General features: G+C 40.9%; 1 protein-coding gene across 6 annotated transcripts in view; it reads left to right on the top strand.

Moving 5' to 3' along the window:
- The first annotated feature begins 13,964 nt into the window (after positions 1 to 13,964).
- LOC108110197 (sodium/potassium-transporting ATPase subunit alpha) overlaps positions 13,965 to 26,269 on the top strand; it is a 29,029-nt gene continuing 16,724 nt past the window's right edge. For 3 of the 6 annotated variants that reach the window (XM_017219161.2, XM_017219160.2, XM_017219162.2), the window contains exon 1: positions 13,965 to 14,021. In XM_017219161.2, coding sequence (XP_017074650.1) covers positions 13,998 to 14,021 — 24 coding nt within the window. In that variant the 5' untranslated portion in view covers positions 13,965 to 13,997. Of the gene's footprint in view, positions 14,022 to 23,975; positions 24,417 to 25,504; positions 25,646 to 26,269 lie in introns of those variants that run through there. The other 3 variants (XM_017219163.2, XM_017219159.2, XM_017219165.2) reach the window with 3 other exon arrangements.

Genomic DNA, 26,269 nt, shown 5'->3' with positions numbered 1-26,269 from the left:
TTTAATTTTAAAGTCCGCTTAGCTGGCAGTGGAGGGCTCTCACTTATGGAGCGCACTGTACGGATGGCTGACCACAGACCACACCCTCACACTGACACCATGGAAGCCCATGGGGTAGCTGCCTGTGCATTAAATTTGATGGCTGCAAGTCCTCAGCTCATAATCACAAGCAGACGCCCACCTGCGAAAATGGAATTTAATTTGCTAATACGCTTCGTTGAGTGGCATCGGAGAGGGAGTGGCTTGTGGGTGGTTTTCGGGGCGAATTTAAGGGGCCAACTCAGGTGAGACAGGTTGCCTATGATGGGTTTATTCGGGAGCCCCAGTTTTTTGTTAAGCCTGCGGCAGAAATTGTTGAAAATACTTTGGAAATCGTTTCTCCATGCCTCTTTCCTGGTCCAGACTTTCGTAATTCTCGACTAAAACTTGGCTTTTACATAGTTGAGCTGGTCTCGACGCTCGCATAGTTAAGCCAATGTAAACTTTTTTAATTTGCAATAATAATAAAAAATTCCGTTTTTGGCTGAGACGCCAGGCAGGCAAAGAATTTTGAAAGCCACGTCCATGTCCCAGAGCCAAATAATTCAACAAGTTTTATGTGCCACGCCTCCATCATCATCATCGTCATCATGATGTCCTCGTTCTTGCCACATCGCTTCAAAAATATTTGCGGTGGCTGTTTGTGTTTTACGGCAGCCTGCAAACACATGAGACACCAGCACATCCTGCGGATGGCAAAGGCCGTCTAATCCCCGACCAGTCGCGTTGTTTAAAAACCCATTTTGATTTATGCGATGGGTATGGCAAGGTAGGTGGGTGAGCTAGGTGGAATGTTCAAACACCTGTTCAAAATTTATTAGACTCTAAGCGAACTATCAGACAGCCAGTTCAGCGAGCTGCAATGATGATAATGATGATGATAATGATGTATTCACTGGGAGCGGAACTGCCAATTGGCGATAGCAGAATCAAATCAATAATAACACGAACTCAATCAACTGCAAGTCAGAGCCAGCCGTCTGTGCCAATTGCGATGAAATCGCAATCGAAATGGAAATTGCAATGGGAGTGGGAAGGGGAATAGGAACGGGAATGGCGAAACTTAACTGCCGGCTAAACAAATAGTTGCATTGCCTAAGCCAGGAGCTTGACCCGGGATCGCTCAATAATCTGGCAAGCGTTTTCGACTGTTCCATTAGTCGGACGCGCTCCTCTGCCGGGGGAATTTAAGGGTCTCGGGCCCGGCTTTCTTGGCTCTAAACCTTAAACCGACACTGCCGACATCGACATCGTCTGGGCTTTGCCATGGACATGGACGTACATCTAAAGGGGATCCAATAAAATTCAGCTAAGCACAGCAGCCACAAATACTGGAATTATGTTCGAGAAAATATCGCAACTTGTCTAAAGTATTTCTGGAATTTTTATTTCATTTGGGCTACGGCCCTGTCAGGACAAAGGACTTGGTTATGGAATACGACAGTGAGAGAAAAATGTCATTTAAGCTCTTCGATAATTTGGGTTATTCAATGTTTTTTAAGCATTTAAAATATTTTAAAATTTAAATAAAACTTTTGCAAATTGTATATTTTAAATATTTCTTATATATTTTTTAAGGAATTTGATATACATTTTACTTTACAAATGATATACAAATATCAATAAACTTTTTCCGAGAGCAGTACATATCTTTAATGGTTATATAGTGTATATTTAACAAAGGAAATCTATAATAATATATATACTGGAATTCTGTCCGCTGCACATCTTGGCCTTATGAATAGCTAGAGAAATCTATGACTGACAAAGGAAAAGCTCTCAAGCTATTTCCATTCAATTTCATATTGCATTAACCCTTTTTCGGCAAGTGCAGAAGCTATTGGCGTTGTCGCCGCTGTCAGCGGTTCTCTCGTTTAGCCCAAAATCGATTACGACCCGGCAGAGGATAACTCCACGCGGAGAAGGAGCAGCTCGAGGAGGGGACATGCCAGCATAGCAGAGACATTAAAGCAAGACGAGGGCAAAAACGATGCCGGCACACTGAGCGAAAGTGCCAACATGTGGTTAGAGAAGAGAGAGCGAAAGGATGGTGGCCAAATGGAAACGACATTTAGCCTAAAGCGGCGGTATTTTTCCGCCGATTGAGGGTATCACTCTGTAGCCCCACAAAGGGCCGCTTGATTGAATGAGTGTCCTGCGTGGGCACCTGGCATCGGGCTGATAAGCGGCTGTTTCGACACGCGATTGTCCCACATCATTCACCCATTTTCCCAGGACTTTTTTTTGTATGATGGTGTGTGCACCTGGGGCCAGTGACAACTGCATCCAGAGATGCGGATGCTCCAGGTGAGCCCAGGCTGCAGTCTGCTAGCTGTTTGTGTAAGCCGCATATGCAAACACAAACAGAAACCTTCCAACCCGCCACTGACCCCTGATCGCTGGGACCTGTGAATATATTCCACAAAGTATATATGCACGTGTATCCTGGTGCAAAAGCAGTGGCGCCAGCAAAAAATATCCGGAGGATATGGACTGGCAAATGCTGCGAATCTAATTAAAACTTAATGAAATAAAGAGCAATACTTTTATTGGCCATTTGCATATGAGGGGCAGTTGAGATGAGAAGCTTTTTTATACACATTTTCCTTCTTTTTGTGTGCCATGCAAGTGTAGCCTGCTAGAGTTGTGCAAACATGCCGAACTGGCAGCTTTAGCCTGTTGGTTTAGTGTCGGGCTTAATCAAATTAAATAATGCCGCTGGCATGGCAATGCAAACAACAAATTGTGGGCGAAAAGTGGTGATGGCAGAACGGTTAAAGCCTCGAATAAACGCAACGTTAAAATATCAGCTTTCATTTGCAGAAGTTGATTGCGCAATAGATTAACTTGCCGCCAACTAACTACTCGTACATCACCTGCATCACTCGGCATTCACCTGCCGGGCAAACAAGTTAATTGAATTTACAAACTGCGATTCCAATGTCGAAATTCAGAAAGAACCTTGAAAATTGCAAATGCAACGAAAAGTTGCAAGTTAACAAAGTTACTTGCAATGAATAAATATTTTCAGGGATATCACTTAGTGGAACAAATATTGACATGATATTGACATAGAGATTAAAAAGGGTTATTTAAATGCCAATCAAATAACGATTAACTGACAAAATAGGAAGCCATGACTAAGTTGGTTTAAACTTGCAACTATATTAAAAAAATAAAATTACTTGACACAACATTAGTCAATGATACAAATGCTGACATGATAGTTGAGGATTAAGCCGGGTTATATAATTTCCAATTAAATAAAAATTAATTTACAAAACCATCATTTAATTGTACAAACGCTTTTTCCCATTTGGTTTGATTTTATTAAAATCGTGCAGTTACATTTTCCTTTCAATTTAATTTCAATTTGATAACAGACAAAGGTTACCTGGGAAACTTGAGAAACAAAGGCAGAAGTTCTTCACAAAATGTGCCAAATTTAATGAAAAATTGTGTGCAAAAGCCAGATAGGAATCCACTCGGAAGAGCTGCCAAAATCACATTCCCCCCAAAAGGTATGTAAAATGTTAAATTCAGATTTTTCTCGTTGCGTTTATGTTCTTGTTAAGCCCGCTGCGTACGACTTCATTTGAGCTGTTTAAAGTCGTTTGCTTGCCAGGTGAAGTCAAATCAAATTTCACGCTCGATTTACACATTCTGCAGGTGCGTGAATTATTCAGAGGGATAAGGACCCAGAGAATACCTACGTATCCTGCGCGTGCGAGTTAATTACTCAGAGAATCATATATATATATATATATATAAAACCAGGAAGGTTCTCGGTTTCTGCTTCAGTTGGCAAGGCCGACACTTTCATTGCTATTTGGCGGCCAATGCCGTACTCGAACCCTCCGTGCATTAACTTCATTATCACTGCACAGCAATTTTAGCATACCTGCCCCAGTTCTTTACTCGCAGCTCTCCTCAAACATAAAATATAATGCGTTGGCCCCTTTTTCCCACCTTGCCTTGGCTCGCTCTACACTCCACTTCCGAGTTGTCCCTGGGAAAACAGCTTTGGAAAATTTGCACGTCATACGCACACACAACGCTTTCAAAACGGGAAGCAAGGAGGGGAGTTTTCCGGGCCATTTTCAGTGGGCAAGGGGAACCAACTGACAACCCTTTTTTCCCAGCAGCATTTTATGTGCATTTTAAGCGAACTGAGCGGGGCAAAGTTATACGTTTTACGATGTGTTTTCAACAGTTGGTACGTGACTTTTCACTGAGCAGCGCAGTTGGTGAATCAGATTTTTTTCTCCTTTTTTTTTGCAGTAGTGAGAGTCAAATGTTTAGCCGATAGGGTCAGTCAACAGTTGGCCAACGAACACACAGAGTCACATTTGGCTTGAACGCACTACTATTAATTGCATGTGTGGCCGAAGTCAGCTTTGACATGAACATGGCAGTTGGCATTGGCATTGCAAAAGGGGGCTAAGAGGAGGGGTCATTCGAAGCTTTTGTGGCTGTAGTCGTAATTGCTTTTGCGTTAAATGTCTAAACTGGATGCCACATTCACCACATTCTCTAAAACCGTACGGCCCCTGCCACACGGAGAGAAAAACTAAAGCTAAGGGATTATCGGGATTTGCGTATCTGGAAAAGGTTGAGTACTGATTTATTTTCAAGAGCTTTAAATTAATTTCAAATTAATAGAATGAGTTATTTTTAATTACTGTGTTTTTTTATTAACTTTCACTAAAATATTCAGATAATACAGTTTAAAGTTTCCAACTTTCTTTTCTTATTAAATACTAAAAAGTATCTCAAGGAAGAATGCACTTTTATAGCAAAAAACTGTTAACCCAAAAAGAATCTAAGTTAAAGTCTGACTAAAATACTTTGTCCAATAAATCTAAACCTTTCCGCTCATTGCAACACACATCGCTTCGTTATCGTTCTCATTGCATTATGGTCGACAGGCAAAAATTGACCCACTTCTATGGGTGGGGTCGGGGGTGAGTGTAAAATGGCAGGAGCGGAGTTGAGTAAACCACAGAACGTAAATCCACTTTCGGTGGCAAAGCGTGTAATTAGCCTCCGCCCGAGTGGCAAACGAGAACCAATTACAATTTCTATTTGCCGGTTATAAATCAGGGTTGCAAGCATAGAAAGAAAAAAACAAAAACCGAATCAGAAAAGGGCCAAATAAAGTGGGCAATAGAGCACTCCAAGGATAACAAAATGTCACCGAAAATCACAGAAAAAAGAAATTAAGGCGAACAAATGGCAAGCGTTGCAAAAACCGGGAATTGCCCACCAATGTATGCTATGAAAAATTTTCATTTCGAAAAGGACCAGAGGAAAAAAGCACCAAAGAACAATGAAAATGGCGTGGGAAAAAAAAGGAATTGCAATGTGCACTCACGCTTTGTATGTGGGTGTATGTGTGAGTGCAGTTAACCATTTTGAGTGTGGCCAGCGAATCTGTGGCAATGTGAAAAGCTGAAGCTGAATTATTCTGAAAATTCCCCATTAAAGACAAGCCGTGGGAAATGGATGCTGTCTGCAGTTGCTTTGAAAGTCCTTTTTCGAGGGGTTGAAAAATGGATAGAAAAAGTCCCAAAAAAAGTGTCAACTGCCAGCATCCGTGACATTTCATTGGTATGGGTGTGAGCGTGTGTGTGTGTGTATGAACTTGAAAAGCAACTTTCGTTTGAAAATGTCGCTATGGAGGAGATATATGGAATTGATGTAAGTAAACCGCTGCAATGCAAAGAATTCCCCCATAAGCCGCTAGCTTACAGCGCTTTCAATTTGATTAGGACTGTGAATAAACAAAGGAACTCAACGAAAGCAAGCCAAATTGAATAAAAAAAGATGGGATACCAAAAAGTGGCAGTGAAAATGAATAAACCGAAAATTTTCAAAGGAAAATATGCACTTCAAAAGCTTCTAACAAAAAGGAAAATATTTTCTCTGCCAACCGAATAAATATTGGAATGCTGATATTTTACCATGCTCATACGAGTATATAAATGTCCAGCTTTTAGCAAACAAAAGTTTTTAATTGCTGAAGAGATCCTTCTGCAGAAATGAAAAAAAATACAAAATGCTAACAATTTTACTAATTAAGTAGTTTTAGTAAAAACATTTTCTTTTAATATTTGGGATATATTTAATGGCATCGTGAACTGATTTTATTTTACCAAAACAAAATAGTTGCTTAAATCTTTAATCTTTATGCTTTTATATAATTAAAATCAAAATTTAAAAATGATTGCTGGGAGTTTCATCCTATGTTGATTACAATTTCCAATTATAATTTTAAATTCTCATTTTAAAATCCCCTTGTAAATAATAACAAACTGACATAATTTACTTCACATCAATGCTGTTACATTTCCCACTCATCGTATACAATGTATACTTTTCCTGTATAAATAAAACTATTTATTCTGTAAAGTAGTTATTAAGTGATCCCCTCGGCAGTAAATTATTTACAGATATTTTCCCATGCTCTGCTATTTTCCTTACCAGCATTGTGAAGAGGAAAACCCGAGCTGAGTGCTTCATCCGTCGAGGAACCATCTCAAAAAGGAACCTTTAGCCGCTTTTGCAGACTATTTACACATGGCCGTCTGAACGTAGCAAGTGTGTGTGCGTTTTCTTTGGTTTTCCTTAGACTTTTCTCCATCAAAGCCCACCACCCACTGGTTGTGTTTGCTTACAAAACTTCACAATTTGATATAAGGGTTGGGAGGGGGGAATTTGGGGAATCGAGGAGAGAAACGATTTTTATTTTCAATTTTCTTTGTCGAACACATGACAAAGTGCCATCAACAAGCGAGCGATGCGATGCGACGCGTTAAGGGAGCAACAAATGTGTATGTGTTGAAGGGGGAAGACGGGTGTCAGTGGCAGTGGCAGAGGGCGTGGCATTTGCCTGTTGAAATATTGCAACCGCTGCCAATAAGCGAAGAAAGGATAACAAAAATTGAGCGATGTGTCTCTGCCACAGACACGGCTACAAGTCTAATAAGGACAACATGAATGATACGTATTGTAGACACATCGATATACACAGCTGTGTCCTTATATGCGGCCACCCGATACTTGTATTGATCAAATGACAAATATGGCTGCCAACGTCTTTTACTTGTGGATTGCCATCGCAGCTGGGGCCCGAAATGCGATGAGAGCCGCCGGGGGATGTGGTTTGATTGCCACCTCATCGGTTGCACCTCACTTCCTCGTTGGCAACCTATCGCCTCATCTACCCAAGGCCCAACGAAATTGGAGTATTATTCATCAAAGGAAAGCGTCTTAAGTAATTGGTGACCTTTTTTGAAAAATTCAAAGTATTTGAATAATATTTATGTCAGGTAAGTGAATTCACTGTTTGTATTATTAATGTTTTATAATTTATATTATTTTGTAGAGGAAAATATCGTAGATAAATTCATGTACTTAAGAATCGATTTGATAGAAATTTATAATTATTTTAAGTAATATAAAGTTTTGCCTCAATTTCTCCCTCTTCCTTAACCTGCTTTTTCTTTTCCCTTGGCAAGATGATCAAATAAATTATGAACGAAAATGAAGGTTTAAAGTGTTAATTAAACATACAAAGCTCGTTTCCATTCTGTTGCTGCTGCATAATTTTTAAATTCGTGGCCATTTTTTTACGGTTTTTTACTTTCCGCTTTTCCTGTCCATTTTCACCAACTCCCCATAGGCTCCACCCACTTCCTCTCCCCCATCTCATCCACCGTCATTACAGCTTGTAAGTGCTCATTAACATAAGCCGCTGATGTCGTTCTGCACATTGTTGCCATTCCGGTAGCTCTACGGACTTTTGTTTGCCTTTTTTTTCGGGAGGGCCAAAGTGACCGGGAACTTGGGATGCTGGACTCACGCTGATTGTCGCATTTAAATTAATTTTAATAAAACGACAAAGAGCAAGAATCAAGCAAATTATAGAATCAGAAGACACTGGCCCATAAAAGTAAACAGGCCCCCAAAAAGCATCGCTGGGGCGGGTGGATCTGACGAAAGCCCCGAATATAAAAGTTAAATTAAAAAATAATATCCGACGAGCACAACGACAATGAAATCGACGGCAAAGAAGGCGAACAAAAATGCGAATTACACATAAAAAGCCGCAATTGAGTTTTTGGACTTGTTCCCATACCCCGGAAAACTGTTGGGGGAAAGCGGTGAAAGGCGAGTGCCGCCGCCGAGTGGGTAACTCCACACAAAAATATATGCGTAAATCTCGACGATTTCATGCGACTGACGATTTGAATGGGCGTGGTGTTGGGCGTTGGGTGGTAGATGGTGTGTAGGGATGTTTGTAGGGGGCGGCTGGCAACAACAAAAACAGGAAAAACAACAACGAAATGTGAATCCAAATGAGCATCGCAGGAAAATAAAGGCAGAAGTGAAGCGAAAGCAAAAGCAAAACCGACAAAGGATCTGGCGAAAAGCGGAAAGAAAAGCGTCTCTCGTAAAATTTTCACACACACCAACATACACACATGAGCCTGGCTGCACAACTGATGGAGTGGAGGGGAGTGGGAAATAAGTAGGGGGTGGTAAATGTCTTAAAGCAACCGCTGCATTGTTTCATTAACTCCGTCCGGAAAATGTGTGCGCTCCAGCACCCCATTCCCTTCTCAGTGCTTCCTGACAACATTTTATGGTCCCTTTTTTTAAACCGAGATCATTGAACGCTTAACTACACTGGGAAAATAAACCAGCTGCTGTTTCGAAAGCCACTGAAACGAACCACAGCTGCCTAAAATAATTTTTCAATTTAATTAACCATAACCGAGACCGTCAACCAATTCAATTTCAGATCCTAACCGCAATAATTGGAAAGCTACAAGCGAATTGAAATCACATTTACTTAAATCGAACAAATTATGAAGCTACTGAGTTTGGATTTAAAAAAAGTAAAAATGCGTAAAATGTTTGTTGGATAAATAAATTTTAGAAATGGTTTACCTTATTTGGGGTAAATATAAATTAAAGGAGGATTTTAACCAAAATGAAGGTCATGAATTTTGGAGTTTTATATAATTTCTATAAATAATAATAAAAGACAATAACTTTTGCTTGCGAGAAGTAAATAATGATAACCCGCAATAACTTTGTATGAATTCATTTGAACTACATTTTACAACTTTACAAAAATATTTTTAAATTAGTGAAACTTCTTAAACCATACTAGAAAACCATCTCTTTTTTAAATTCACAAAATATATATTAAGTTGAACCCTCCATCTATACCCATAATCTTGTTGCCAGTGCATCTTTTTAACCCCAGACATTTCATGTTGATTTACACCCAAACAAAATCCTCTTTAATTTTGTTTCTGGGGCAGAAAAATAAAAACATAATTTACGATTCTCTTTTTTTTTTGAGAAATCCTCTTCTCGCGTTGCAGAGATTTGCATTACTTAATTGCTAGGCAGACTTTTCTGCGTGTACATTCAGTTAAGAAGCTGAGGCATTGTGAGTTGATTTACTCATCATTCGCTTAGACGAGAGTCTCGTAAATCTGCGTAAAATGAGGAAATAAGTTGTAATTGTGAAATCTTTATCGTTTCATGAAGATGCTAAAAAGCAGGGTGGCTTCCACTGCTAATTAGTAAGCAGAAAAAGTGAAAACCAAGATTTTTGCTTCGACTCATCTTAATGAAGTTTTCCAATTTACTTTTTGCTGTTTTCTTACAGCGCCACGGTACGTCGATTTTTGTGTTTCAATGGGAAATCACCGAGAATACAAGGACGATGCCTGGACAGTTTTCCGGGCTATTCCCACCACTCCCCCATGGCCGGAGTACGATCCTCATTTTCAAGCACAATTACCGCACGGAGGCAAGTTTTCAAGGCCGCTTTTAGCACGTAAATTAATGTTGTTTCGCGTTGTTTGTTGCTATTACTGTTACTGTTGCTCGACTCAACTTTTGTTTAGAGTTTTTCTAGGCGGGCAAAGAAAACTTTTCTCGTTTTTCCAACGCCGCAGTAAAAGCGTTTTTCTCTTTTCCTCACACGAAACTGTTGAGTGGCAAGTACACAGAAGTGTTGCCGTGTGTGTGTGTGTGTTTTGAGTGTGTGTTTTTTTCACCAGTTTGTGTGTGCTTTGTGCAGTCATCAACACTCGCACACACAGCACCGCAGCGGAAAGTAAATAGAAAGGACATTAAGTGGCGTTAAACAGACGCTCGTGCAACAGCCGCAACATGTGAAGTGGACCAGCGGGGAAGTGGCATGCCAGGACATCGGCAAAGTGGTAAAAATTCATGAGGCGGCGCTATTCCAAAGCACATTTATTAGCCTGACACTTGATTCAAATCGTTTTGCTCTTTGTCTGGACATTTTTTATTTCCCTGAATTTACAGCGGAATATTTAAGTACAGGGAAAAGGCTTAAAAAGAGGTTGTACCTTAAAAAATCCGAGTAAGAAATACTTTAATAAAATTAATTTGCCCCCAAAAAGTAATTAGGCAATAAGCATTTTTCAAGTTCATGTTCAATGCATCTTATAAGATAGTATACAGTACAAAGTATTAGTTAAAAACTCTAAAATCTTTGTGTTAAAAATTATTTCAATTGATTAAAACTCAATTTGAGAGATTTTAATGGAAAATACCTTATCATCTTAGACTTTTCCCTGTCCACTTACTTATCATTTTATGCCGCTGGGCGGTGCGCAAATCCCAATGCTAGGATTAATCCGGCTAGCTCTGCTAAGGCTCGCGAAGCTCCGCTTTTGACTTTGAACGCACTCGATTCGAAAACTCGCGAATTGGTCACCGGGAATTTCCGGGAATTAAGCCACGAAACTTTAAGGATCTGCCTTTCGCCAGGCTCTCGCACTACTCTGTTGCTTTTCCGGTTGTGCTGTGCTGCTGCTTCTCCTATAATGCTATGCTGCTACTCCTGCTGCTTTTTTGCGTTTTTGCCGCGTTTTCCACCCAAGGACCCAACCAGACTGAGGACTGTCGATGAACTGTGCGTCCAGCAGCTGTTGCTGTCTGCTGTTATACGGGCCATATAGAACAGTTGGCACAGGCGGCAAGTCCCCAGGCACAGTGGGCCATAGTTGGCCAATTCACGCACACACGGCGTATGCGCAATGTTGAAAATGCTAGAGAGCCACGCGAGAGCATAAACCTTCCGACCAAAAACTCACGCAGCAGCTGCGGAGCAACAATTTGTTGACGAGCCGGGACGAACCCACGAATGCCAGTCAGCCAGCCGGACGGACAGGACGTTTTGCTATTTGTTATACGGCAGACAGGCAGCGTTGTGCTGTCCAAAGGCAAGAAATAAGACCGGAAGCAAGAAGTCAGCGCGATAAGCAAAAGGGAAGGAAAAGGGGAAATCCTCCTCTCTTACAGCTGCAAATTCCTGCTGTCTTTTATTGGTAATACGAAGGGCGAGAGCAAGGACAAACTCACCTTTTTTTGTCCATCCAGCATCCTTCCTCCTTGCCCTGCCGGAATAAAACTCGAATTTTCTTATGTCGCTACCTTTCCTTCGACATTAGCATAATCGGCTGGTAGTGCCCGTGGAAATTGAGTTGGAGCTGCCTGTGCTGCGCCAGAAACTTACTCCGGGCGGCCACACGCGGCGTATGCGCAATGTGCAGCAACAGTTGCTTAGGCCCCCTTTGGCTCCCCAAAAAACCCCTTTGGCAGGGGCACCATTACCATTCCACCAGGACTTAATAAATATGCATGAGCAGGCCAAGGGGTTTCAATTAAATTTACTCAAATTGCGGTTGACGGGACGGCTGCTGCTGGGCTGTTGCTTATTTTTTCTGTGGACGAGGTCAAGAATTTGCATGCAAATATTTTCGGCATTTCCTTTGGCAGGAAATTTATTTGTTTTTTGCATTTATTATGAGCATAAGCACAAAAAACGGCGCAAATTAAGACGCCAGGGCTGTGATGCGTGCCCGGGAAGTGTTAAATTGCCAAATGAACTTAAGTGAAATGAGTGGTGGGGAGCGGCGAGCGGAGAATTGGAGCGGCTTTAATGGCCAGCATTCTGGTCTTTCCGCTTGGCTCCAAATTGGCGCCCAGGACGGGGGATTCCAGGAGCTTGGCCGAGCAAACATGAACGAAAAAACATGAAACGTGCCCTGCCTGCTAAGGACATTCATTACGCAAGCAATGAAGCTGCCTTTCTTCTACAACCCTCCTTGTCGCCAGCAAACCTGCCCCTTTTCCTTGCCACCGAGTGGGGCGGTTGAGTGGGCTGACCACGCCTCCTATTGAATTATTCCAGTTTTATTTCTCGCCATTTGGCTTGGCACACACCAAGGCATCCGACGTGGAGCTGACTTCTTGCCGTCGACCCGACCCGGTTGTTGAACCACAAACACACAAACACTAAACGCCAGCTCGCACACAGAGGGAGACACCTGTTGATTGGACCTTTCAGGTTGTTTGAGCCAAAGCCAAGGCAATGGCAAAAGCAAAAGCAAAAGCCGAAGGCAGCGGCAACAAGGCGATTTCCTTTCAGCTTATGTGGGCTCAATTTTGTAGTCGAGCCGGCTCTTTCTAATGGCCATGGGATATTGAATCGATTGACGGGCCTGCAGGATAATGGAGGGAGGTAGGGGAAAGGTGTCAGGAAGCGTAAGGAGCTTCGATGCTGGGGGAAAAGTCATTTGGCCTAAGCAACCGCAGCTTGTTTGGAGTTACATCCTTGTTACTGCTCGTGTCGACAACAATTGATTTCAAAATATTAATTAACCGGATAAACCAATTGAAGTTTCCTCAGAGGGTAAATGGCATAAAAGGGCAAAGAAAACTGGAGTACTGGTTATTGTTCTTGTAAAACGATACAAATTTGGTACTTACATTTAATGGGCCCAAAAACGACAGGTGGTATTTAAGCAATTGGCCACGAGTTGATGAATTTGTTATTTTATGGTTTAAATAAAGTGAAAGACCTTAAAATAGTCTTTAAAAGAATTTTTTTTAATAATTCATTTTTTTAAGTATGAACAGCGAGTAAGTCCTATTTGGTAATAGTGTGCCGTCCATTTGTGGACAAATCACATTGCATTATGTGGTCTTACTTTTGTATACTGTATCTGTGTTAAAATAAACTGTTTGTTACTTTTAAGTTTTGTACTTACTGTAATCATTAATAACGTGTTATTTTCATTTATTTAATATAACTAAAATTTTACTAGTTCCCACATAGGCTTTTTATACTCACCACTTGGGCATGCGTTAATAAAAAAAAACGCAATCATTCGAAATTACTTTTTTTCATTTATTTTATAAAAAAATTTTCTTGGCTCAAAAGATAGGGCATGGTAGCAAACATATACCTTTGTTTTTAAATTAAATTAATAAATTATTTAAATTAGTTTTAAACCGTTAAAAATACCACTTAGCTGAGTTTCAATTACAGCCAAAGCTGTCTCACCTCACCGTAGCGGGTTTTCATACCGCATCATAGCGATGTTTCACTCATCTCCAGCGTTACCCGTTACATTCTGGACTCAATGTTTCGAACCTAGGTAAGAAATATGTAAAATACATACAACATTAAATTAAAATCAATTTAACTGGTAAAAATATAAAACTGTTGATCAAGTTAATAAATTAATAATGCTTAGATATTCTATATTTATACATTTTCTTTGAATAGATATGTCACTAATGTTTTGTAGACCAAAATTCATAAACTAAAATTATTATGGAAAGTGTTTACTTAAAATATATTGAAAAATTTAAAAGCATATGTACAAATTTGTACTGCACGTTGTATTCATTTGTATTCATAAATCTTTTTTTTTGAAGAAAAAATACAAAAAAAATAGTTAAAACTCTTTTTGAAATTATATTGAATTATCGATATTCATGTATATGGCGCAAAAATATCCCGATATAAATATTTCCTTTTCCAAAAATATCGATATATTGATATTCGTATATGTTTCCCATCCCTAAAATTAATCGTATTAAATTAAAATAACATGGCGTTAAGGTCGGATTACGAGGTGAGCAGAAATTAAGCCAGAATTACAATGAAAACTAAGTTAATTAAGTACCGAAACGGTGAAGTGCAAAAGATTGTTAGACCATGAAGTTAGAGGGTCGTGTTTCCAGGGTTAAAACAAATTGCTACAAGTTCTAAAACTCTAAGCGGGCGTTGTTTTTAGTGGGAAAAATCGAAGCCCGAGTGCGGTGGTGTGTGCGTGTATCTGTGTTTTGTGTACGTTGATGTTGTTGTTGTTGCTGTCACTGCTGCGTCTATTTGTTTTGTTGCTAGTGTAAAAGGCAGCAACAACAACAAAGCTGAGGCGACGCCCTAAGAAGTTTAATTATTTGCTTTGTGGGCTTCCCGAAAGTGGGTGTAAAAACGAAAATGAAACTGGGTGGAGTTACTAATCCTATTGGATCTGCTTCGTCTTTTTATCTGCTTACCTGCTGATCTATAAAAAGAGCCTGGGTTAGGCCTGGTTTTTAACATTTTTCGGACTCGAATTGTCTTCTAATGCGCTTCTCTCTTCTCTCTCTCTTTGAGCCTCTCTCTATCTCTCGCTTGCTCTCCTGCTTTCCAGGTGTGCTTCGTTTTTTTTCCACTCGGCCTTCCACTACTCGCGTGTTAACCCTTGGCTGACATGCGCAATCCCCGCTTTCCTGTTTCTTATTTCCATTTTCCAAAATTTCCACTTTCCAGGCGAGAAAGCTTTTCGCTTTTCCGTGCCTGGAAATTTTCCACTTTTCGGCTTACATAACCGGTATTGCTGCCGCCCCCCTTCCGAACCACGCCCCATTCCGCCGCATCTCGCAGATTTTATTATTGGAATCTCGAGCCCTAACATGAGACGAAACTACCCTGCATAACATTCGCACTCAACGTTTATTTTTCCATTTTCCGTGCTTTTCCCTCCTTCCGGAATTGGTGTCATTGGGCCGAGTCGTGCGCTGCTAATTACACACACTCGCACATTAGCGTAAATCGGCGTACTTTTCCCGTATTTTTTGTACTAGCCCTTCTTTTTCCTTCTGTACCCTTCCCGCCGATTACTAACTAAATGCCCCACCGATGACGCCACTTAATTACACCGCAGACGTTAATGAGTTGGTTTCAAAAGCGATTGATACTACGCCAGACTTCTTGTCATATTCCTAGTGCTAAACAACCAAGTCCGTACTCCTACGTCTATTGATTTCTGGGCTTGTCTAAGGGCAGGTCGCACACTGACACACCTACTCTGCCATTACGGCCTGAAAGTATGCAAAACTATCTAATAGCAACCCAATTCCACGATAAACACAGTGGGCTCTGGCAATGGGTGATTTAAGATGGTAAAATTTTATATCGAGATTTTATCAGAGCCTTCTGAAATGAACACTGAATTTTGAGATTTTAGTTATAAGTGATAAAAACTGTCTTTTTGCTTTTTGGGGCATATTGATTATTCTTTTAAGCCTTATGTCTTAATGTCTTATTTTAAGGTTTTTAAATCTTAGTCCCTCCAACGAGTTAAGAGTTATGTGCAAACCCACTGTGCCTGGGGAAAATTCTATTATAATTTCACGCACAAATCCTCATAGAGCTGAGTTATGTACATTTTTCCCACAACCCCGCAAGCATCGTGTCTTCATTTCATACGCTGAGTCATGCGCTTTCAATTTAAGTCAATTTAAAAAGCACAGCAAAAATCAAGAAACTACAATCTGACGATGCTCTAAGAACAAGCATACCGACACAGAGCGATAATGAAGTTTTCTTGCTGCATGGGTAAATGATATGGAATTGAGGGTCAGCCGAAACCAGAATTAGTCGGTGTATGGCTGTATCTGGGCATTTATCAGTCGAAAAATGCAGATAAAGCAATTAAGAGTTTATGGGCAGACAACAAACAGAAGAATGCCTGCCAAGGTGAATAATGACAGGTTCTAGTGTAATCCTGAGTATTTAATTACTATCAGCAGTTATCAGCATTTTTATGCAGAACATACATGTGGTTATATTTATATATTATGGCTGGGTATTTTCAGCACCCAAAAACGGGGACGGGCCTCCTTCTCTGTGGCCAGTTTTACCCGGCTTTTGCCTCTGTTTTGAGATCTTAATTTCGTTTTAACTGCCCCACAGTTTGCCTGATGGCCATAAAGAGCGACAGCGATAATAATTACAACTGGAAAATACCAGAAAACCGTCTGCCCGAGGCGGTGACTTGCTTTCGGCAATCAAAGCGTGCCAGCAAAATAATATTGGCCATTTTAATTCAATTACACGCCAATAAAAATCTAATCAACTGACAATGGCAAACCGATTGAGATGTTGTTCGAGTGCAGGGGGCGAAAAAAGGCATCATAGTTTCGCGCTGGCATCAATTGGCAGTCGGATCGCAAGAATTGAAAAATTAACACCTCTATTCCATTGACTGTTTGCTGTCACATCCAAAGATTGCACTTGACAAGGACTTCGATTTGTTTCGATTCGGTGTGATATTTGGCACTTGCCAACCCAGCTTGCGTCAATGGGGAGGGTTTTAATTACGGTGATTGCATAACCCACTGTTAGGGGTCTGGGCTCCAGTTTCCCAGGTATCTATCTGTATATGCGGGCTGCCGCTATATTTACCTTTCGTCTGCTTATCAGATAACGCTGGCCCACACTTGTAGATTAAGTTTTAGAACGGGACGGTGATTTATTTTCATTTTCATTTGTTTTCGAGTTCTTTACTTTTGGCTTGGTCTTTTCTCATGGTCGATCGATCACGTCCCCTCAAGGGTGGCTAAAACTTGAAGGGTTGGATTATTGCCTGGCTACCTGAAAATTAGGCTTAGGGCTAAGCATTGTAGTGTTCAAGCTTAACAATGGAACTATTTATGCCCACCGGTTCAAACGAGTTTTGAGCGGTGAGACGAGATCTTCAGAATTCTGAACTCGTCTTGTGTCACGCACTTAATATTGTCTGAGCGACAACAATTACCGCAATTACCCGAACGCATTGTGGGAGGAAGTAAACGAGCTGGGCCGAGATTAAGCCAGTTCGTCTGGGCAATCTGTAACGCTGAAGGAAATGACATAACTGTCAAATATTCGTTTGAGTACTCAACTCCGCAGATACTTTGATTCAATTGCCGTCAGGGGGGGGAAGACATAAATAATGAATAAACATAGAAAAGCAGAGGCCCAGCAGGCCTAGCCAACTATTCCAGATCAAGTAAATAAATATACACTTATATGTATATCCCGCACGAACCCGTTGAAATCGGATTTGACCGCTAGTGGTCCATGAGCTTTCTTCTGGCACTGGATATCTATAAAAAATAGCAAAAAATTAAATCACCTGCCGCAAACGTGAAAATCTTGGCATGTCGAAATGGAAATGAAATTGAAAATGTTTTCCAAACGATGTTGGCAATTGAAAGATTGTTCGAATTCTTCCAGATTATTATATGTAACTCAATTGGGTGTGAATCTCTGTGCCTGTATCTTTTGATTCGCACTTTGCTTGTTGCTTGTTGCTTGTCGCTCCTTAAATCGTCATAATAAATTTTTATTTAATTTAATGCCTCATATATGACGACAATATCAACAATTGCCGCCACTTACACATACAATCGCACAGAGCCCGGCCTGTCCGTAATTTGTTTTAATTTAAATACAATTTAATACACGCCGCTGACGCTGCTCTTCCACGGACTTTCGCAGTCACGATCGCTTCGAAATAATGCCTTTCTGACGAATGCAAATGCAAACAAATTAGTATAAGTAGCAGGCCAATGCCAATGTGCGATTTTTGGTGGTAGCCGAAAATAACCGGGTTTTGAGTCGAATCAAATTATCGCACTGCCCGATAATGAGAAATAATAGTGGCAAATAAGTCGGGTAAACAAATAACCGTCAACAGCTGTAATTGGTTTTGGGTTCCGCAGCACTTCAGCCTAACTGGTTTGCGTCGTGACCAGGTGAAGTGCGTCAGTGGATGGTCGATGGCTTCGCTAGATAGCGGATATCTGATAAGGTCCAACTGATTCCCGATTGTCATTGAAGGTATAGGAATAATTCTGTCGCGTTGCCGGGCAACCTTGGTTTGGGGATCTGGGTGAGCATTACCTCCAAGTAATCGCCATTCGGATCCCTTGTTCGTTTTCCCACTGTCTTCCAATTAGACGTGCCAACGTGCCACAAATCGCTGGCTTTGACTGCTGCCGCTTAAGTAGGTTAGCCAGCACGCTCTCAATTGAGGCTGATTTAGTGTAAAGCGGTTCATTGAGCGGTGGCGCGTGTCAGCCCGATGCACCCACCTTGCCCACTCCAAGAATCTCGTAAAGATGGGTTTCCTATCGATTTGTGGCACACATTAGAGGGAGCCCATTCAGGGTGTGGGAAAAGCACCGCTAAATGAGCTTCTCAATACCCAATGCATCATTAAAAATTTTTTTTTGCCATAGAAACAACTTTCCTACTTGCTTATTAAATTCCCAGAAAAATAATTACGGCTGATTTTTAGTAAGATAATTAATAAAGGTAACTTCTAACATCATTTATTAAAATTTTTATCAACAGAACAATCCCAAAATCAGTAAAAAAAATGTAATTAATATTCCTATTAAAATTATTCAGCTTACACAGTTTGAACGCTGTTAAAATAAAATGAACTTTCAAGAGGTAAAAATAAAATGTATTACAAGCTTGTTTTACGAGTATATAAATTACTCGTTCGGAATGTCAAGTTCCTAACCGGTTTAAGGTAATGAGCAGTACTCTTATCAACAGTCTTATGGTATAGAAAGAACTACCTGCTTAAGTCAATTTTTTACTTTTTTACATTTATCTTGGAATCTTAAAGAAAAGTTTTCCACTTTGTTACCAGTGGCACTTAACTATTACATGCTTGAACTTACTGATAAGGAATAAAGAAGTCTCACCATCATTATACTATTTTTGTTTAAAATATATCTTTCACAAGACCTCTATTATCAGTTGGTTTTATGGAGATGAAGTGGCAAGTTGTTCTCGGTTTTAGGACCCTTGGAGAACACCCTGTTATAAAATGTACACATATATATATATTCTTGCCAAGAGAACGAGGAAAGTCACTCTAACTGTAGGAGCAGTCCCCGCTGGGCGAACTCATTTGGCCAACATATTGGACCATCCCCTTAACCCATGACACCCCCATTCCGTCCATTCAGTTTCCAGGCAATGACAAGTGCACACACGCGCTGAATGGTCTATAGAAAATGCTTGTGCTATACTAGATAGCTGCTTTGCTTACTTTATTATTATGTATATTTTAATTTTGATTAGAATTTATTGCTCCATTTTCGGACGGGCGGTCTCCGGCGGTTCGCATTACCCAACTGAAACTCAAAGCCAAGCGCTGCCGTCTGTCTCTGTATCCGTATCTATGAGATGCGATGCGATGGGATGGGATGAGATGAGATGAGATGGGATGGAATAGGATGAATCCAAGATCTGCCCGCCCACAACGATGCAGCCAGCCCAGTCAGCTGCTGGCAGTCCATTCCCGCGAACCGTGAAATCGGATTCACAAGGTGGGCGGTGGGCGGAAGGAGGAGACTATGGCTTTGGCTATGGCTATGCTTTCCATTGCTCTACTAAATTAAACGTGGAATAACAATTGGTTTTTTCCGGGGCATTTCATTCAATGCTGCCCGCCGAGAGATGCCAGTGACTTTCCTTCATCGTTGTCGCCGTCTAAGGTTTTTCTCATCTTTTTAACTACTATATGAGCTGGATGGATGGATGGTCGCTTCTTTACAATGGGAATGGCGTAAATTAGACGAGCTATGCTCGTAAATCTATTGTCATAAACGCCTACGAGGAGCGACCAGCAAATTGCTTCGAATGGCATCATAGACTAACTAGAGCCGGACTCCGACATGGGTTTGGACTGAGTTTATACGGTGTTATATAGTGACATGATCAGGAAATTTTGTTCTTAAACTAAATATTCTAGGTTTAAAGATATAGGATATCTTCCCATACCTCTTTATGCCAAAAAGGTTCCTTAAATTAAAGTACTGTTTATCCTAACCGGGCTTCTCACATTTAAATACAAATTGTAAACTATAACTCGTTAAAGCTTTTACCATACACATGTAATAATGAAATAATTGCTTAGCATATCCCTTACCTTGAAATTTATCACGATACATTTTCCTCGCATGACCGTTCGTCCGTTGTAGTCAGTCTGCCATTCATGGCGAGAAAAGACCCCCCAAGGGGTCAAAAGGGGGGCTGCAGGGGGTCACACATTTTAATCAATGCTCAAGTACAACAGCCCGCTGTCAGCTTTATGGCTCATTCGCTCGCATATCGGGGTACTCGTGATTCCAGTGATTATGCTGCACTCGGTCTCGGACTTTCTGTCGCCGTCTCTGATTTCTGTCGCCGTTTTGCCAGTTTTTTCCAGGGCCCAGGTCATGAACGCCATTATGCAACCGATTCGAGGCCCGCCGCCCACTCTTCCGACCCGAATCACTCCTCCCCCGTACTCCCAATCATTTGGGGAATTGCACTTGCCAATGGCAATTAGCGATGTGGCCAAAGTTTTAGCTACTAGCTGCCAAACCAACTTGCACGCTCATCCTCTTTTCAAATGCAAATGCAAAGTGCGAATGCAACTCCTAAGCTATAGTGGAACTTCCCAGCTCGAATTTTCAAATGTCGCATAACAAAAACTGAACTTTGACCCCCAAATGTCATATAACAGATTTTATCAGTCTTACTTAATGGCAAGGATATTTATATTATGAAGACTAGCTAAGTTTAGACAAGAATTTCTTGGCCAAAACTGTCAAAGCTTTTCTTAGATAGTGTAACTTATATTTAGAATTTAGTTCTATAAAGGTCTCACTATTAAAACAAAAAGCTCATAATGGGTGTTATATAAAACATATTTATTTTGTTTGAATTTCACCCTCTAATGACCCGAAATTCCTTGATAAGAAGCTAACAGTAAGATTTCATAAACCAGAGCTGTTTTATCGCTAAAATTCGGTTCTCGGATTTGGGTTTATATTGGGGTCTCGGCAGAGGCAACGACAGAGGCTAGTTGACTTTGACACCATGCAAATTGGTAAAGTCATCAGCGCTGCTTCGCTTATTGATTTTGCCTAAAAGTCATAATTGGCAGTGGAACAGACCCTTTTTGTTTGGGAAACCCCCTGTAGCCCCAGTCCTTTACCACAGCCATAATTTGGATATTGATTTTTCAGAAGGCTGGTATTTCAGTTACCCAGGAAAGAGGGCGACACGTGGCAGGTGGAACACTAAATTGAGTTGTTTCGGGAAATATCCGGTGGCGACTGATCGATGGTCGGATTGATGTTCAATGACTGCGATATAGAACACCGTCCGTAGACTTCAAAACTGACCGATGGGCCATTGGCTTGGCTATGAGGAACCCTTGTCAGTTGACCATTTGTCAGCTGAACTCATTGACGAGCAGTGACGTCGCTCTCCTTTTTACATAAGTAAACGCTCACGAGTCGATTCACATGGATACATATATTTCTATGGGTCACCCCGGCGATATCTGGGGGAAAAGTTTCTAACTTTATCTATGTATCTCAACTTTCATTCCGGTTGCCAAGTGTTTTTTGTCGTGTCATTACATAACTTGATATTAGGCCAGCTTGGTGTGGGAGAACTTTTGGCGGACACAACTGGCCAACACGGTCACTTAACTCGGCATTTGTTTATTTATTTTGTGCCACCTCTGTGCTCTTCCCCGTAACATGTAGCCAAGTTGATGACCCACAAATTGAGTTGGAGTTCATCTGGCCGAGACACTTCTTCAGCGGATATCACACGCGATTCAATAAGTTGATAAAACGTGCATGATTCCGGGCAGAAATCTGGATGGCCCCCATGGATCGATAGAGGAGTTATTCCGCCACCCCTCCGCTCCGGAAAACCAGAGACTGAAACTTTTCCCGCTGCTTTTGCTGGCACGATGTCTTATATTGATTTTCCGTTGAATATTGTGCACATAGAAAAAGTGCTTTTATAAATTCCAACTTTGAAGCACAAAAATATTTAACAAACTGGGTTTGTTTTTAATCAAAAGCGGTATTATCAGTGAAATTCAAACCTTAAATTAGAAAATGGAAATTCCCTTTTGGAAATTGAGCACAATTGTGTAATAGCCTGAGAGTTACATTTGTAACAATTAATCTTTTGTAACTTGTTTACGTTAAATTAAATTCCGGGCTCTGAATTACCCTTGGGGTTCAAGAGCCTTTGTTATATCCATTAGTAGTATGTAATTCATATTATTTTAAATAGAAACTATGCCAGCTTTATCTATATATAGTACATTATGAGGCATTCCGAGCCCGTTGGTATGGACATTGTTAACTTTATAATATAGTTCTTTCTTCAGTGTATTACTTTCTGACCAAGTCCGTATCCATGTGATTTTTTTTGTATCTGTGTTGGCAACATTACGTGTAATTAAACTTGAGTTACAAGGAACCCGAAATAGACTCAAGGTCCGAAAAGGAAATTACTTGAGTCCTTAAGCCAGTCGTGGTGTCATTTCACCCGCATCCCCTGCTACTTGGCCTATAAATGTGTTAAGTAAGAATAGGAAAAGCTTTGAGTCGCGGTTAGAGACATCCTTGCATGGATTCATATATGGGATTCGGGCTTCGAAGACTAAATATGAGAATACAATTTTCCTAACGTGCCACAATGATTTACCGGGCTTCGGGGGAGGTTTTCCATTTGGCCCCGGGGGTTGTCCATTTGACTGGATGATGTTGAATACAAGCCTGAGTAATTGTCATCACTTTTTTGGGAATTGGGTCCTCATGGAGTGACGTCATGCAAGGGCTCGATAAGGCGGCTGTTCCGAAATGCCAAAGTTGTTGGCTTGCCCTTTTTATCAAACGCTTTGTTTTCGTTATACAATTTATGTAGATTTTCGCTCTCTCTCTTTTTGTCTATCTATCTCATTTTGGGGCTCCGTCCTTCTCTCTTGCCACCCCGTAGTTTTTCTGCTCGTTACCCGCTTTTCTTCGCCTCTCCCTCTCTCCAACTGACACACATTCCGCTGCTCCGAGCTGCGCAGCCAACCCCTAGAGCCGCCCCCTCTCCATCTCCCGCTGCTCCAGTTTCGAAGTGCTTGCTCTCTCCTTCTTCTCCATTCCGCTCTCATTACGCTCTCCTTACCCATTGCCTGCCTCACTTGTCACACTGCCATAGATATTTCGGCTGGAAAGCTCTCAGTCACTGTGCATTTTTCGCACGAGAGGCTACACTTAAAAAAAAATTTTGGTCCCAAAAGATTCAATATTATAGCATTTTTAACGAAAATATGTTTACAAAATAGTTTTCTTAGAATTGTTAATTAGATAAGAAATTTACTGATAACAGTTTAAACTAAATAACCAGTGTTTTTCTGCTTACCGTACCGTATTTAAATCACTGAATACTACGTTACTCATACTTAAATCAACAATGAAAATAAACCATACTCGAGATTTTATGAATCATTTGGAAATTACGCTGTACGTCTTACTCAAAAAGATAAAAGACTTGAAATTATAAAAATTATGTAAATATCGAAATAAGTAGTTTGTATAATTTAAAAAATTAAAATGTATGTCAAATATTACAACATCACAGCTGTGCTAAAACATTCATTTTAGGCTTTAAAAGAAAGAGCGAAAGAATCAGTTTTTACGCCTATGTTCAGTTTTTTTATTTCTATGTTCAAGTAGAATACGTTCCAAAAAAGGCATCTTCGTTACTAGTTTTTATTTACTATTAGTCTGCAACTAATCAATACAACAGTTAATTTTTCGATGAGTGTAGGAGAGCGCTCGGGGCCGCAGTGTAACATCTGCTGGCGAAAGCTCTCAATTAGACGCCGACGTCGGCAGAACGGAACGGAAAACGTTCTAGCCGAGAATCGAGAAAGCTTAACCACTCGCGGCGCGCCGAAAAGTTTCAGTCGAACGTCGAATCCGAACTGGGAAGGTCCAACTGTGGCAGCAGCTATCTCGTCTCTTTGTCGGGTGGTACAGTACAGCTCTGCTCCCCCGCCCGCCGACCGCACGCCCCCTCGGCGTTGGTGTGTGCTCCGCTGCTCTGCTTACACAATAACTGTGCATCGATTGAGTTCAGCTCCAGCAAGAAGAGGAAGCAGCACAGGACTAACTCGTTCGACAAAAAACAAATAATATTTAAAGGATATTACGTATAGCAAATAGCAAATAGCAATCGTGTGTGATCAGTATTTGTTGTATTTGTCTCGTTCCAACGCGAATCGGTTCTAGTGCTGAATACAAGTTCAATACTGCTAACGGGGTAGTTTTCTGCGAAAGCCCCCAAAACAGAATTCGCAACGCCAAGCGCAAAAATTGTGTAATAGCACCCAAACGTGTAAAAGGTAGAAAAAAAGCAAAAGAAAAATGAAAAAATACAAAAAAAGAAACCAAGAACTTTCCATGTCTGCTCAACTGCAGCGCCCACCGACCCACCGACTGCCCACCACCCCATTTTAGGGGCGTCGAGAAAACGACAACGTCCTTGTACGGAATCGATTTTTCCAAAAACTTCATGCCTGGCGTAATGGATATATACATTTGTAACCATCTGAAGAGAGAAGCAGGAGATCGAAAAGAACTGAATGTGTCGAGGCATTTTCCCTATTTTCCCTGGGGGGAAAATGCGAGAAAAAAATGCATTTTCAGACGAATTTGACAGTGTCCGAGTGATTTAGTGTGTGTGTGACTCTATGTGTGTTCTAGAAAAAGAGAAGAATTGCCGAAATAATGTTTTCCTTCTTTTTGATGATTTGGCATTCAATTTGGCGTTCATGGCAAGCCAAACGCATGTCCGTCCGCCTTTTTGTCCGTTTCCTCCGCATTCGTCTGACGTACTTTTTGTGGCAATGAAATCGTTTAGATTCAATTGACGCGATTTACATTTTGGAATAGCAGTAATTTCTGGCCACCCTCCACACGAACAAGGGGATATAGCTATAGCTAGCTATCTGGCGATTTGTGACCCCCCGCCTGGCGATTTCATAATTCCGCACACACAGCATAAAAAAAAGAGGAGCACAAGAAAAAATCTTGGAAAATTTCGAGCATTTTTCCTGCCGCTCTTTGCGAGCGTGCGCCTTTAACGGTTCGCTCTCACTGCGCTGTTTACCGTTAAGCTCGCTCACTTTCGGAATTTATTCGCTCTGCCTCTATCTTACTCTCTCTTTTTGCCATGTGCCGTTATTTGGCATCCTGGAAACTGCAGCCAGCCTGCATTTCCACACACTCACAAACACACACACGCACTCTATTCCATTGTCCAATTCCAAACCAATCGTTCCCATGACTCCGTGGCCTTCCAGCGGTCCACTTGCTGCTCCACCGCCTCCTTCCGACCTTCCAGCGCCCGCGTATCCTGTGGATTGTTGCATAAGCTCGAGCTCCCCTGTTAATCTTGCCCTTTTTCTAACATTCAATTTTCTCATTTCAGTTGTTTTTTTAAGTTTTATTTTCCCGTTTATTTGTTAATCGTGTTTTATTTGCCGCACGTCGTTTGCATTTTTGTTTGTTGATCGTTTAACTGTCTCGCCTCTAATAAGTTTAAACAAGAAACCGCATTATGAGTGCTCAGGTGGGTAATCAAAGCTGACGAGCTCAGAAACATTTCATCCCATTTACGTATTTACCTCCAATCATTTATAATTTACCTTGACCGCTGCAAAGCATGATTAATTTAAGTTAACTTTTACCTAAGGCTTCGATTATCTTGAGTTACATAACATGCCCTTGCCTTATTTTCTAAGGAGAGTTTTCTGATAAGAAACCACAAAGGTCTGGAATATAAAAAAAATAAACAGGGGCTGGAGCTCTTCAAACAGAGCATGCAAAACGTGCGAAAATTGAGCAGACAATTAGCGGAGAATTGTTAATAAAGTTTTAAATTGAACATACCGGGATCTGAGATCATTAGCGAGTTAAGCTCACCTGGCTTTACAAGGGAGGAGCAGTCAGTATCTGGGGTTCACTAAAAAAACAAAAACGAGTCGGAGTGAAAATGCATTTGTCAGATGCGGAGATACCAGACACGATTTGTTATCATGCCCTTATAAAACTGGTTTGCCAGTTGGAATTTTTTTTAAATTTTTTTTTTTTTGGGTCTCGCGGGGAAAACGAGCCTAGGAAAACAGTTTCGATTTCCGAGGCGAATGCATTGTGTTCTATTAATTTGAATCAGACACCTGAGCGATTGAGCCGC

The sequence above is a fragment of the Drosophila eugracilis genome, unplaced genomic scaffold (assembly GCF_018153835.1).
Source record: "Drosophila eugracilis isolate 14026-0451.02 unplaced genomic scaffold, ASM1815383v1 contig_1135, whole genome shotgun sequence".
Classification (NCBI taxonomy): Eukaryota; Metazoa; Arthropoda; class Insecta; order Diptera; family Drosophilidae; genus Drosophila; species Drosophila eugracilis.
This window is presented reverse-complemented; position numbering and strand designations above follow the sequence as displayed.